The sequence below is a fragment of the Fringilla coelebs genome (assembly GCF_963513975.1).
Source record: "Fringilla coelebs genome assembly, chromosome: 3".
Lineage (NCBI taxonomy): Eukaryota > Metazoa > Chordata > Aves > Passeriformes > Fringillidae > Fringilla > Fringilla coelebs.
Window position 1 is genome coordinate 15,326,226 of NC_140030.1, and position 13,201 is coordinate 15,339,426.

At 43.8% G+C, this 13,201-nt stretch overlaps 1 protein-coding gene across 2 annotated transcripts; it reads left to right on the forward strand.

Moving 5' to 3' along the window:
* Positions 1-355: 355 nt before the first annotated feature.
* On the forward strand, positions 356-10,379 carry ODC1 (ornithine decarboxylase 1). 2 transcript variants are annotated; one of them, XM_084202176.1, is made up of 11 exons: positions 356-599; positions 3,552-3,700; positions 3,867-4,040; positions 4,210-4,382; positions 4,668-4,802; positions 4,972-5,053; positions 5,384-5,467; positions 6,748-6,910; positions 6,999-7,111; positions 7,375-7,589; positions 9,919-10,379. In XM_084202176.1, exons 2-11 carry the CDS (start codon positions 3,599-3,601, stop codon positions 10,058-10,060), a joined length of 1,383 nt encoding a protein of 460 aa, XP_084058302.1. In that variant the 5' UTR covers positions 356-599; positions 3,552-3,598; the 3' UTR covers positions 10,061-10,379. The 2 variants fall into 2 exon arrangements, with proteins under 2 accessions (XP_084058302.1, XP_084058303.1); XM_084202177.1 differs by lacking the exon at positions 356-599 and adding an exon at positions 760-857.
* The last annotated feature ends 2,822 nt before the right edge of the window (positions 10,380-13,201 follow it).

Sequence of the window (13,201 nt, forward strand, 5' to 3'; positions counted from 1 at the left end):
TCCTGCAGCCGCTTTTTCACGCTAAGGCTGCGGTACCGACCCGGGGGTACCGAACCGGCGGCGGGGACGGCGCGGGTCATGCACCTGCTGGCATCCCGCAGCGCTGGGGTCGCGCACATCACCCCGCAGGTGGATCCCGTCCCGGGCGGCCCCACGGGGGAAAGGGCCCCGGGAGGGGTACAGCCCGCGCAGAGGCTCGGCACGCCCGGCGCACGGCAGGGGCCGGGCGGGGGCAGGGGCCGGGCCGGGCCGGGCCGGGCGGGGCGCACGGGGGGCGCCCGGCGCCGTGCGCATGTTCGTCCGTACGTCACAATAGCGGCGGTGGGAGCGCGCCCGGTCCCAGCCGATCGCGGCTGGTTTGAGCTGGTGCGTTGCCACAGCGACGCCGCGGCGCTATAAATAGGAGCGCGGCGGCCGTGGCGAAGCTTTGTCAGCCGCGGCGCCCCGCTCGCCCCGTCAGCCCCGCTCCTCCTCAGCCGGTCCGGCGCTCCTGCCCGGCTCCGCGCACCGCGCCCGGCTCGCAGGAGGAGGCGGAGGCGGCTCGGAGCGAGGGGATCGGCTGCCGCGGGGCTTGACAGCAGCTCCGCCACCGCTGCGAGGTGAGGCGGGCGGCGGGATGTGCTGGGCTGTGTCGGGGAGCGGAGCGGGCGGGCGGCGGGGCCGCGGCGGAAGCGGCCGGCGCGGAGCCACGTGTCTGCGGGGCCGCTGGCAAGCGGCGCGGCCCGGGCTGGGCGCCGGTGCTGCCGCCGGGCACGGGGAATCCCCGGCCCCGGTGGGGAGGCGGGAGGCTCCGGGCGGCTGTAAGCGGGCCAGACCGGCTCGCCTGGGGAGCATTGGCGGCGCTTTCTGGCAACGGGGTAAGGGACGGCCCCGCCGTGGCCGCCGGGCTGTTTCCGGGGTGGGGAAAGGCAGGTGCGTGGCAGGAGCAGGGCTTGAGGCGGCCGGGCTCGCCCTTGGGCCGAGCGGCGCCGGGGCGCTGCCCCCCTGCACACCCGGCGGATACTGGCCTGGGCCGGCAGCGGGTCAGAGAATCACAGAGTAGTTTGGGTTGGAAGGGACCTTAAAGACCATCCAGGTCTAACTCTGCCTACGGCAGGGACAACTTCAACAGACCCGGCTGTTCAGAGCCCTGTCCGACCTGGCCTTTAATACGCCGAGGGATGGGGAGCGACCCCTTTCCCCGCAGAGAGCTGCTCCCCGGGCGTCTCGGGGCGGGGGCCGAGCCGCAGGGTGATGCGAGCTGTAATGAAGGTGCACCCCGGGGCTGACAGGCGCCTCCTCGGGAAGCCGCAGTGTCCCGGTGCCGAGCCGCGCAGCGCAGCCCCAGCTCGGCCGCGTCAGACTCTGCTGCGGGACCGTGTGGCTTTGCAGGGAGAATGCGTCGGTGAGCGCAGGGCAGCCGGCCCTGTCCGTGCAGCCCGCAGCGCTCTACAGGCTCCGGAGTCAGGGGCGCCTCGGGCGCCTTTTCTAGACGCAGCTTGGCTGTTCCAGTACCGAGCCTGCAGGCATGACTCAGCTCTAAGTACAGCTGCTAAATAGGGAAATGCTCTGGAGGACAAATTCTAAATGAGCATAAATTGCCTTTCTTCTGGGGAGCTGCAGACACTTTGCTCGCTGTCCAAATAGAAACATCCTTTGGGAGGCTACAGTTTGCACCTACATGATCGTGTTTTGTCTATATGCTGTGTAATTACACTGTAGTTAAAATTGTGCAATGAGGTGGAGATGGAAAGCTTGCAAGAACTTTTAAACAAAATCTGTTGTGGCCAGTAAAAGTAATTTCCTTTTTACATGTTAAAAGTGCTGTTCATGCAGCTCTCTGCAGAGGGGAGGTTAAACTAAATTCTTCCTGATGGTGTTCACATCTCTTAACCACAGCTGAAGTCCCTGAACTGCATTCTGCAAAGCTGCAAGTCTATGATGAGATGCAACTTCTCCTTAGTAACAAGCACCTCCTGAGAAGTGTTTAATTTGCTGTTTCTTATGGTCCTTTCAAAGAGGCTTTAAAGAGAAGACTTTAATCCAGCTTGTGGTAGAATTATCACTGCACGTGAATGAGAGCAGAAGGAGAATGAGGTTCAATGGATTGTTTGGTTTATTAGAATCAAAGCTTAATCTAGTTTGAATCTCAAATTTGATTCGTCTCTGATAAGTGAGAAATTATCAAAAGATATGAAGTAGTTCTTGTTGCCATATGTTTCTGAAGGTTGAAATGAAGTATAATTGCTGATGTTTCAAAGTTTTTCAATAAAATTCAATTAATGTTGTTATACACATATATGGAATTAATGATTCTGTTGGGGTTTTTTCTGTTTTTTTCTGTTGGGCTTGTTAAACTGTAGCAGCTATAAAACTTCCTTTTTCGATTGGTTTATAGCCATACTTTTTGAAAATAAAGGAAACAGTAACATAACTTAATATTAGTGAATAATTCAGTGTTTGCTTGATTTTCAGTCACACAACTGATTTACACACAAACTAGTTTGCTTGACTAGTTTGTGTGTAAAAATTGCTGAGAGAAGGAAGGGGGCTGGACCCCGTTACATGAGTGACTTGCAATGCTTTGAAAGGTAGAGACTTGAGGTCTTTGAAAGGTAGCACGCACTCTGCTTAACAGCTTGATGGAGTATGCTGTTGTTTTGTGTTTGGACTACCCAGTGAAAGGGTGGCCCATGGACTTCATGGGTCATGGATGGCAGAGGAGTGTGCTTTTGCTCTTTAGTTCTAGTTCTCAAGGGACTGTCTGCTTAGCAGGTAGATTTCTGTTAGCAATGAAGATTTGTAAAATCCTAATTGGGATCCCTGTTAAGACTTTTTCTGCAGGTCAGAGTTAGGAACCAGTCTCAAAGTGTGTATCTGCCACTCATGACAGCTGAGGCTCTCATGTAGCTTGGAGGTCATGAGTAGAACAGGGAAGCTCTGACTACCAACAGAGCAACTTCAAGGAAAGCCCTGTTCTCATGTCTGCTTTATGCATAGTCTGAATTGTATTGAGAATCCAGATACTTACCTGGCTTGGACCTAATGAGAGTTGTTACTACTCAGAAGTCAGTAAAGTCTGGATTCTGTTGGCAATAACAAGTAAACCCTTTCTTCTGAAACTGGTGAGCTAAAGTAGTGCTTAGGAATTGTTAAAAAGAAAAAAAAGTCTTAAGTAGATGCTAGCCATAATATTAATAGCTCTGATGTGGAGGTGAAGGAAAAGAGAGCAGAAACTTACAGAGAGCCAGACTAATAATAACTGACAGTATTTATTTGATTGCTTTTTTTCTTTGAGCAGATTCAGAACATCATAGAATTGTTCAACAGAGGAGAACTTGCCTTCCAGCTAGCAAGATTATTTTGGCCTGCCTCCTTGGTTCTGATTGCATCTGTTCTGTCATTATGCAAGTGTCTATTCTATGCAGCTATTAGTGATCACTGTAGGAGCTGTATAATTGCAAATTATATGAGCACAAAGTAGTGGTCATATAATGACTATATGAATCTAAGTGAAGTATTGAATGTAAACTATATGAACTCAAATTAAGTAATTAACTTTTTTTTTCCAGCACTTCATACTCAAGTCTTTTCACATAAACCTGAAATCTTGGAAGTCATGAGTAACTTCAGCAAAGAAGAATTTGAGTTGACCTTCCTTGATGAAGGCTTTACTGCCAAGGATATCCTTGACCAAAAAATAAATGAAGTGTCATCTTCTGTAAGTATGATGGGAAAACCACTACATTTCACGATGCTACAAACTTATAAACTAATAGAACAAGCTGTCCTTGTAAATGATCCACAAGACAGCCCCCTCAAATGCTGACCTCTAGGCTTATCCTGTTATCTGTTGTTTGTAAGATTAAGATGTGTGTTTGCTCTAGGATGATAAAGATGCCTTCTATGTTGCTGACCTCGGGGACATTGTGAAGAAGCACGTGCGATGGCATAAGGCCCTTCCTCGGGTGACCCCCTTCTATGCCGTAAAATGCAATGACAGCAAAGCTGTTGTGAAGACACTTGCTGTTCTTGGGGCCGGATTTGATTGTGCCAGTAAGGTGAGATCTTGACTGTCTTCTGATCTGTGATGCTGGTATCTGTGTAGCCTTACAAGCCATGTTTGTGTAAAATTAAGCATAACCAAGTGGTGTTGCTTTTGTAGTTCTTATTACATTAATCACCTATCTAGAAATATCTTCTACAAGTGTAATCTGGTTTTTTTTTCAGACTGAAATACAACTGGTACAGAGCATTGGTGTGCCTCCTGAGCGAATAATATATGCAAATCCCTGCAAACAAGTATCTCAAATCAAACATGCTGCCAGCAGTGGTGTGCAGATGATGACATTTGATAGTGAAGTAGAACTAATGAAAGTTGCAAGGGCCCATCCAAAAGCCAAGTAAGTAATGCAAATTGTTCTGTAATTCTTCCATGGGTTCCCAAGATACAGAAATATCTGCTTTATCTGAAACTTGTTCTTCATTAGTTTAAGGTAGTCTGCAAAACTGTGAACTAATAAACATTTAACTAGCAAAATCTAATCTTGTAGAGTTTACTGGCACTTTAGGAAGAGATACACAGAGCAGCTTGTATCTTTAAGCTCAGTCTCATTCTGAGATCACACCTGCCTGGTGATGATGTCTGTTATACTGAAACTTAACCCCTCACTTTGCCCTGTTTCTAGGTTAGTCTTGCGCATTACCACCGATGATTCCAAAGCAGTCTGTCGTCTGAGTGTTAAATTTGGGGCTACACTTAAGACCAGCAGGCTTCTTCTGGAGCGTGCAAAAGAACTTGACCTTGCCATTGTTGGAGTTAGGTGAGCTCACAGTATCAAAACACAGTTGTACTAAATAAGTTTCCTTTCCTTCCTCTATTGTCAGGTCTACCTGACAATAGAGATGTCTTTTTATGTGATGACATGAGTTTATACAAAACTTCTTGAGTAATTTGCCAAATAGCAACTGATAGTTTGTATCTTTTTGTAGTTTCCATGTTGGAAGTGGATGTACAGACCCAGAGACCTTTGTTCAAGCCATTTCTGATGCCCGCTGTGTGTTTGATATGGGAGTAAGTCTAGTTCTGCTTTTTCTGGAGCTACTGCTCAACTGTTGTGGCAAAACTGAATGAAGTGTACAACTCTTATGGGGTTAAAAGCTAGCTAAGTCCACTGACTTGATGATGTTGGAATTTTTTAGGTCCTGGTACCTTACTTTGACCAGCCTGGCAGAACTAAAATTGGCAGCTCACGCTCAAATTACTGTTACTTGAACATGTGTTAACTCTGTTTCAAGTGTTAATGAAATGACTTCACATTACTTTTTAAGCTAAAATGATAAATTATAAACCAACATAAATTATAAACTTTTCTTGACAGTATTGCTGTTCATTTCATTTTAGGCTGAACTTGGCTTCAATATGTATCTGCTTGATATTGGTGGTGGCTTCCCTGGCTCTGAAGATGTCAAGCTTAAATTTGAAGAGGTATAGCTTTGCTAAGAAGTTCTCAGGTTGTGAAGTCTGCTTTGAGTATTGATCTGGATTAAATAAAATCTTGCTTTTTCTGTTTGTAGGCAGACACATTTGCAAAAATGTCTGCTTAGTCAGAAATGTAATTAAGGGGGAAAGAGGAATTAATCTGAAAATTAGAAATTAGATGAGCCCATGATCATAGCCAAATGACTGCACAAGCATGCAGAAGTCTCAAAAAAGTAAAGCCAGTTTTAACTACAGGCTTGATTCTTACTGGCATAGATTTCTTTCAGTTGGTGCTGTACTTGAGACTGAATAGATTGGCACTGCTCCCAAATAGGCTGAAAGGGTAGTCCTGAACCCATACTGCCCTTAGGGGTGGCAGCATATGAGGTCAGTGTCGGATTTGATTTAGGACTAGCTTTTGGATAATTAAGATCTTCAGTGTTTTCCAGTCTGCTTTACCTCATCAATAGCCTTGCTTTCAGAAGGGACAAGGGGGCTGAATATTGCTGTGACTTCCACTTAAAGCAGTGTTGTCAGAGCACCTTGCCTTCTAACCCAAGGAGGTGTTAAATGTTAAGTGTTAATACAAGGATACAGCAGGTTACATAATATGTTTTCTTGTAATAGTGTGAGCTAACATTGTAGCCCTTTTGGTACCTTCTAATGAAGCCTGGCTTCTCAAGGTGCAGTACGGGCATGTGTGAGGCATCAAAAACAAATTATGTCATTGGGCTTCATGGCATGATACAGTCATGTTGCAGTTGGAGGCAGCTTCAGGATAACTTTAGAACCTGGAAATAACTGTTTTGAAGGCGGCTGAATTTCAAGTATGATGGTAAAGCCTTCTGTATGTTTATGATCCCATGAGATGGTATCTTTAGGATTTAGTGAGCTGTGGAATAGTGCATAAGTAGCAGCACTACAAGTGGACTACAAATCAGATTTGAAGTGTGGGGACTTGCAGGGCATTAATGATGGTTTAATGAGCCTAGGAGGGGTGATTTCCTTCAGCCTCAAACATGACCTGCTTTGTTACTTAAACTTTAGGCTGCAAGTGGTGTCTGCTTTTGTTGCTTTGTATATAGTAAATGTAATTGCAAACAAGATTTTGGATAAGAAAAAAAGCAAAAGCAGTCAATAGAAATTACAATAGATGTTATTAGATGTTACATGTTTCACACTAGTATATTATTTTGAATTTGAGGGTCTTCCTTCATCTCAGACTTCTAAGATAGCACCTGAGTAGCTGCTGAAGTTTTAATACTGGCATCTGATTTTTTCCCTAGATCACAAGTGTAATCAACCCAGCACTGGATAAATACTTCCCTTCAGATTCTGGAATAACTATTATTGCAGAGCCAGGAAGATACTATGTTGCATCAGCATTCACGCTGGCAGTCAACATCATTGCAAAGAAAATTGTGTTAAAGGAGCAAACAGGTTCTGATGGTATGTAAATCAAGCCCTAGACTTAGATCTAGCCAACTGTGTGTGTCTTTCCAAGACTTTTTCTCACTGGTGTCTCGACTTCTTCCAGATGAAGATGATGCAAATGACAAAACTCTGATGTACTACGTGAATGATGGGGTCTATGGATCATTCAACTGCATCTTGTATGATCATGCACATGTTAAGCCAGTCCTGCAAAAGGTATGTCTGTTCAGAAATATCACATACTAGTCATGTATCATGGGTGTAGGAGAAGCCTTGTCACAGCAGTCACTTCTCAGTTCACTGCTCCCTTCATGTTGCCAGACTCTGGCATTTAACTTATGAAGCATGCAGTGGAATGAATTCAAAGCCAGAGGTGAAGAACCTGCATGCAGCTCTTCCTTTTCTTCAGAGGGGGAATGTTACACTTCTGGAAGCTCTGTTTTGATAGTCAATTAATTAAACTGCACTCTCTTCTTTAGCGGCCTAAGCCAGATGACAGCTGCTACTCCTGCAGCATTTGGGGACCAACGTGTGATGGCTTAGATCGGATTGTTGAGCGGTTCAATATGCCCGAGCTGCAAGTTGGTGACTGGATCCTGTTTGAAAACATGGGTGCCTATACTGTTGCAGCAGCTTCTACTTTCAATGGGTTCCAGAGGCCAACAATACACTATGTGATGTCAAGACCAGCATGGTTAGTAACTAAGTATCTTGATCCATCAGTACTTCTGAGATCACTGTAATAAATAACTTGTATCAGTTGGCTACTCCTTAACAAGCAAGGGTAGTTTTTGTGCCACAGTTCTTGTAAAACCTCCTGTTGTGGAAGAATGCACTGCTTCTGAAAGCTTTTGCTGTGTGGTTAGAAAAATGCTGATGCTACTACTTACTTTTCTCTGTTGTACGTACTTATAGGAAAGATGCTTTTAAAGGGGCAATATTAGGAGACTTCATTAATCTGGATTCTAGCTAGTGCTTTCACTCTTGCACAACATACAGAATCATTATGAATTCTTTACATTTGACTTCTGTGACTTGTAATCAGAGACCCGTCAATCCCCAGTTATAATATGTTGTCTTCTAAATTAGTAGCTTACTAAATCCCAGGATGCAGGGATATTCAACAGTGTTGCTTCACAGTATGATCTCTATGTTTGTTTGAGAGCTATTCCTTGGTTTAGGTTGAGCTCTGGCTCAGTGCTCAGTGCAGAATGCTAGATCTCCATGGGAAGTTATTAAGCAGGTAAGTAAAGAAAGCAGGACTACCTTTTAAGTGCAAGGATACTGTGAAACTGCAACTTAAACAGCACTTTAAAGTAATCTGTGTGCTCTGCATTGTAACACAGGTTAATGGATTGCACCTTCTATAAAAGTGGGGTTTCCTGTAAGAGGAAGCCCTTACCTGTCTACTGGTGTCTGCCTGCTGAACTGGCAGAGGACTTTTGGGCAGAAGTGTTACCCAAAAGCATGACTAGCTCTGCTATTGGGTTGTTTTTGAATTTATTGAAAATCTTTAAATTCAGGGGAATTCCTGACCTAAAAGTAAGAGGAAGCTTCCTCTATTCTTCTCCTAACCCTACTGGTATAAGCAGGGCTTTTCTTTTTCCTTTCCCTTAGTAAGACCTCCAGTTGATTTTTCAAAAACATTTTTCAAAACACATGAAGCCTTTAGACTTCCCTTAACACTCCAAAACTGTGTCTAATTGAACTTAAAATGGCTCTGTGGGAGAATAATTTGCTTTTTCACTCTACTACTAGGTTGCTGTTAAAATTTAATACTTGGTCTGAGGCATGCTGAGCTTAATTATGCAAACATAACTGTAATCCAAGTCCACCACAGCACAGCCTTCTTTCAGGCCTATGTGTGTTTTCTGTTTTGGCAAGAGAATTCTGTGATAAAGGCTGGCCTTTAACTGAGGGGCATGCATCAATGAGATTATGGTACAAATCTTTCTAGGACAGGCAAAAATCTTTTGGAATATCATCTACGTATTCTAGAGGTCAACAACTAAATTTGTGACTAGAAACTGTGAAAGATAAAGGACAAGATGATAACATATGTCTAAGTAAAAACCAGTAATACATGAGGAGCCATGCAGTGGCACAGCTGTTTGCCTTGCATACCTAAGATGACCAGAACTATAAGGTGACACCAAGCTGAGTGTTGCTGTTGACACATCTGAGGAATGGGATGCCACCCCACACCTGAGGGACCGCTACAGGCTTGAGAAGTGGGACTGTAGGGATCTCATGAGATTTAACAAGACCAATTGCAAGGTGCTGCACCTGGAAGGGGCCAACCCCTGGTATGAATCCAGGCTGGGGGATGAACATATCCAGAGCAGCCCTGCTGAGAAGGACTTGGAGGTGCTGGTGGGTGAGAGGCTGGACTTGACCCATCCATGTGCCCTCGCAGTCCAGAAAGCCAAACCTGTCCTGGGCTGCATCCAAACCTTTCTATGAATCTATGAACTAAGTCCAAAAACTCAGTTAACTGAAGTTCTTATGAGGTTGTGTTTTAGTACAGCCTTTGTCTGAATATGGAAGGAGCTGCTTGTTTTCTACTGGTCTGGTCAGCTCCTTTATATTCCTAGTCTGTAATCCATACTTTTCCTTGATTCAAGTTACCCAGTAATGTGAGGGTGTGGGATAAGTGACCATCAAGTTGTCAGGGATTTTCACATCTGAAATTCTGAACTATTGAGCACTAAGTCAGTAAATCAGTATAGCATGAGGTATACAGATGTAGCTGTATGGGTGCATCTTTGCAAATCTAAATCCTACACGGAAATGGTAAAATCAGCTTGGTATTGGCACTTACCCTAAAGCCTAGCCAGCCACAAGTGACCTGCATGGATTCTGCTTTTATTATTTTTAATTTTTTCCCTCTATGATAATATCAGGATTGCAGATGATGCATAAAGAATTAATTTCATACTCACTGACAATTTTAAAAAATGTACATTTTTAGGTAGATTGCAGTGAAACAGTTTTTGACTCACTCTTTATTTTTTTCTTTCTAGGCAACTAATGCAGCAGATCAAGGAGCAAGGATTCCTAGCTGAGGTGGAGGAGCAGGATGTTGCTAGTCTGCCAGTCTCTTGTGCCTGGGAAAGTGGAATTGAATATCCAGCAACTTGTGCTTCAGCTAGTATTAATGTATAGGTAATATTTAGTAACTAAGTGCAAGGTTAGTCATTGAATTTAGGGCATTTGGGGGACTGTTAACTTAATTCTTGGTAGAATTTTTAGTGTTTTTTTTAACATTTAGGTTTGGCATAAATGCAAGAAAAATGACTAGGAGATATGGGTCACAATTATCTGTGTTCCTATGGAAACTATTTGAATATTGTTTTATATGGATTTTTATTCACTTTTCATGTATGCTACTAAAGACTGACCCTCAACTGTCAAACAAGTATTTGTAGCTTGTGTATTGGCAGAACGGGCTAAGCTTAGTGCTTTGTGACCTACCTGTTTTAAAATAAAGTATATTGAAATAACTGGCCCTGTGTTTCATTAATCTATAGAAAATTAATGTGTCATAGATGGCTCTTACAGCATATGTGAGGGCAGACCAGCTGCTGCAAACCCAGAACTTACTAATAAATGGATCTCCCCTACCTTGCTCTCTCAGCTGAAGTGAAGGAAATCCCCTCTATAGGTAGGGAAATGAAATTGTCCTTTTTCATATGTGATTAGAAGAAAGTTGACTGTCAACAAATTGAATACTGTGTGAACTCTTGTGAATTCACGTTTGTTTTTCAGTACTGAACATGTGTGTACCCAGTTGCATATTGGAGGTTCAGTGCAGTGCTGGTTTTCTGCAAGTTAGTCTGCAAGTGCTGTGGCCAGCACTGGTGACTGTTTATAAACACATCTAGTCAGTAATGAGAGAATAGAGCACAGGCTCCATGGGTGGCATACTGCTTGTTATGTGTGCCGGAACTAAAACAGGGTGCAGGAAAACCCAGGAAGCTGAGACTGTGGCTGACAGGCTCTCTGACCTGTGTTGCCTAGGGCTTTAGTATAAAAGAGACAAGAAATGGGACTTGACATCTTTTGTATGTGCAATATGATTAGAACCTCATATTTAACGTTATGAAAAGATGTGCCACCCTTCTGCCTTTGGATTAAATGTGATAGCTCCTAGTATTTACTACTTAGTGTCATCTAATACAGGGGGTATTGGTGATAAAATAGTCTGCTTATTGAAACAGAGTATTCTGACTTATGTTTAACCTATGCTAGTTTGCTGCCACTTTTTGCACTAAAATTAGAGAATGTTTCTGATAAACTAATTGGTTCTACAGCTGGATTTGATCCATTTGCCAGAAGGTCCTAGACTGCAGGCATGCCGTGGAAATGGCTGATGTGTAAAGAGAAAGATCTTAATGTATTGAGTAAATACTTAAAGCTTAAGCTAACTTGGAGTAAGTGTTTTTAAATTTGAAAGGTTGTCCAAAGATTGGCATTGATAGAAACAGTGACTCCAGCAAGAAGAGAAATAAAGCTGATTTTCAACTGTGTACAAGTAGCTCTGAAAGGCAATGTTTAACCTCCATTCTGTGCTTCCAGCAGAAACTCTCCATTAGCTGAATTAGTAGGGTAAACAAGAGTGATGGTACCTCATTCCCAAGTCTCTTGGAGCATCCCAAGTGACTTTACTTGCTTTATTTGCAGCTTCAAGCTTGTGATTAAAATAGCACTTGCCTTTATTATTATTCTAGTATGGCAGACTTCAGTACATACACATAGTGGAGCCATAGCCTTAATCTCATAGAAGCTCACTGCATCCAAACCAGGGTTTCCTTTAGCTTCTCCAAATTCAACTGGAAATGTAATGATTCTTACATTACCTCTGTAAACAGAGGTAGTAAATAGTAACCAAATGTTAATACTGTAACAGTTCCACATCTTGCTCTGCCAAAGCTAAGTGCATTTGAACAGGTGTGCAGAAAATATACTCTGAGGAGCTGCAGCTGACTAAAGGACATGTAGCTACTTTTTCAAAGTGCCTGTTTGAAGGCTGCAGATGTTCTGAGTCAGAAGGAAGTCCAGCTGTAGTGAGATCTTATGTGATACCTGCGCTAGCACCTACTGTCCTGCTGGGAAAGTGGCACAGTCTGTCTTCCCCTACTCACAGCTGGTGGAGACCATGTCCAGCAGATAGTTTGGAGGCAGTCTCTTGTGGAAACAATTAGTGAGCTTCACTGAGAAGAAGTTGGCAGGTTGATTTCAGTAGGTTTTGTATCAAAAATCCAAAATGCACATCTCTGGAGGCCAGGACTGTAGAAGCATACTAACCAGCATTTTGATCCATATGATGCTCCCCAAAAGAGATGTAGCTGACCGTAGTTCTTTACCTTTCTCTCTTAGGCAGGTATGTCATAGACTTGGCTGATGTTCTCTAAGCCATGTGTAACAAGTGTGTCAAGTGTTTAAAAATGGCTAATCTAAGCCTCTTCTGTATTAAAAAAACCCCATGGATTTTGCCAAGGGACTTTTAGTACTTGCTGGGAGTGATAAGTGTTTACAGTAATGCTGGTGTGTCTTTAAGCAAGACTTAACTTTCTCAGGTTATGCTGAACAGATGTTCTGGGCTTTGGGATACTTCATCTCACGGCTGCCTGACTCCTGGCTTCCACTGAATCTTAGTTGTCCATTTGTTAATTGGTTTTAAAATACCCCAAGTGACAGCATTTGGACATAGGGTGACTGTGGGTATTCCCTACAATCCACAATAGGGAAATTTGTTTATTGCTGGAGCAGGGACCATGTAGGACAGCAAAGATATAACAAAGTAAGCAGCGAGCTCCTATTAGTTTGACCTCCCCTTGATGGCCTTTTGGGACAGTAGAGCCTTTGTTCTGTTTTGGTGTGTTTATTAATCAAATCCAGTTGTTCTAACTGCACATCTTAATTATTCCTCCCTGGGGCAGGCTTGTCTGATGCAGGAGAAAGGGAGGAGCTGCGTGCCAGAAAAATTGAGATCAGCTGCATCTGTCTGATGTAATTAGCTCAACAAATATTAAAGTTGGAGCCAAGAATAGCCTATGCCTTTCAGCTTGCTCTTTGCTAGCCTTGCTCTGTATGGTACTCCATCTGTGTCACTGTGGGCTTTGCTAGCACATTAGCAGGGTCTGTGGTATCCCTGCTCCAAATGTCCCTGGTGCTCACTCCACTTGCTGGCACCAGTGATGGTGATGTAGATTCTCCTGGGATCACACATGTAAACAAAAGTAATATCTGAGGAAAATACCAAGACATATGCCTGAGATAGCTTCTCATCACCCCATTTCTCTT

Excerpts from the sequence above, each read along its gene's own strand:
- ODC1 (XM_084202176.1), top strand. The coding sequence starts at position 3,599 with ATGAGTAACTTCAGCAAAGAAGAATTTGAGTTGACCTTCCTTGATGAA. Across the intron at positions 5,054-5,383 it reads GCTGTGTGTTTGATATGGGA|GCTGAACTTGGCTTCAATAT; the intron begins GTAAGTCTAGTT and ends ATTTCATTTTAG. Across the intron at positions 7,590-9,918 it reads GTGATGTCAAGACCAGCATG|GCAACTAATGCAGCAGATCA; the intron begins GTTAGTAACTAA and ends TTTTCTTTCTAG.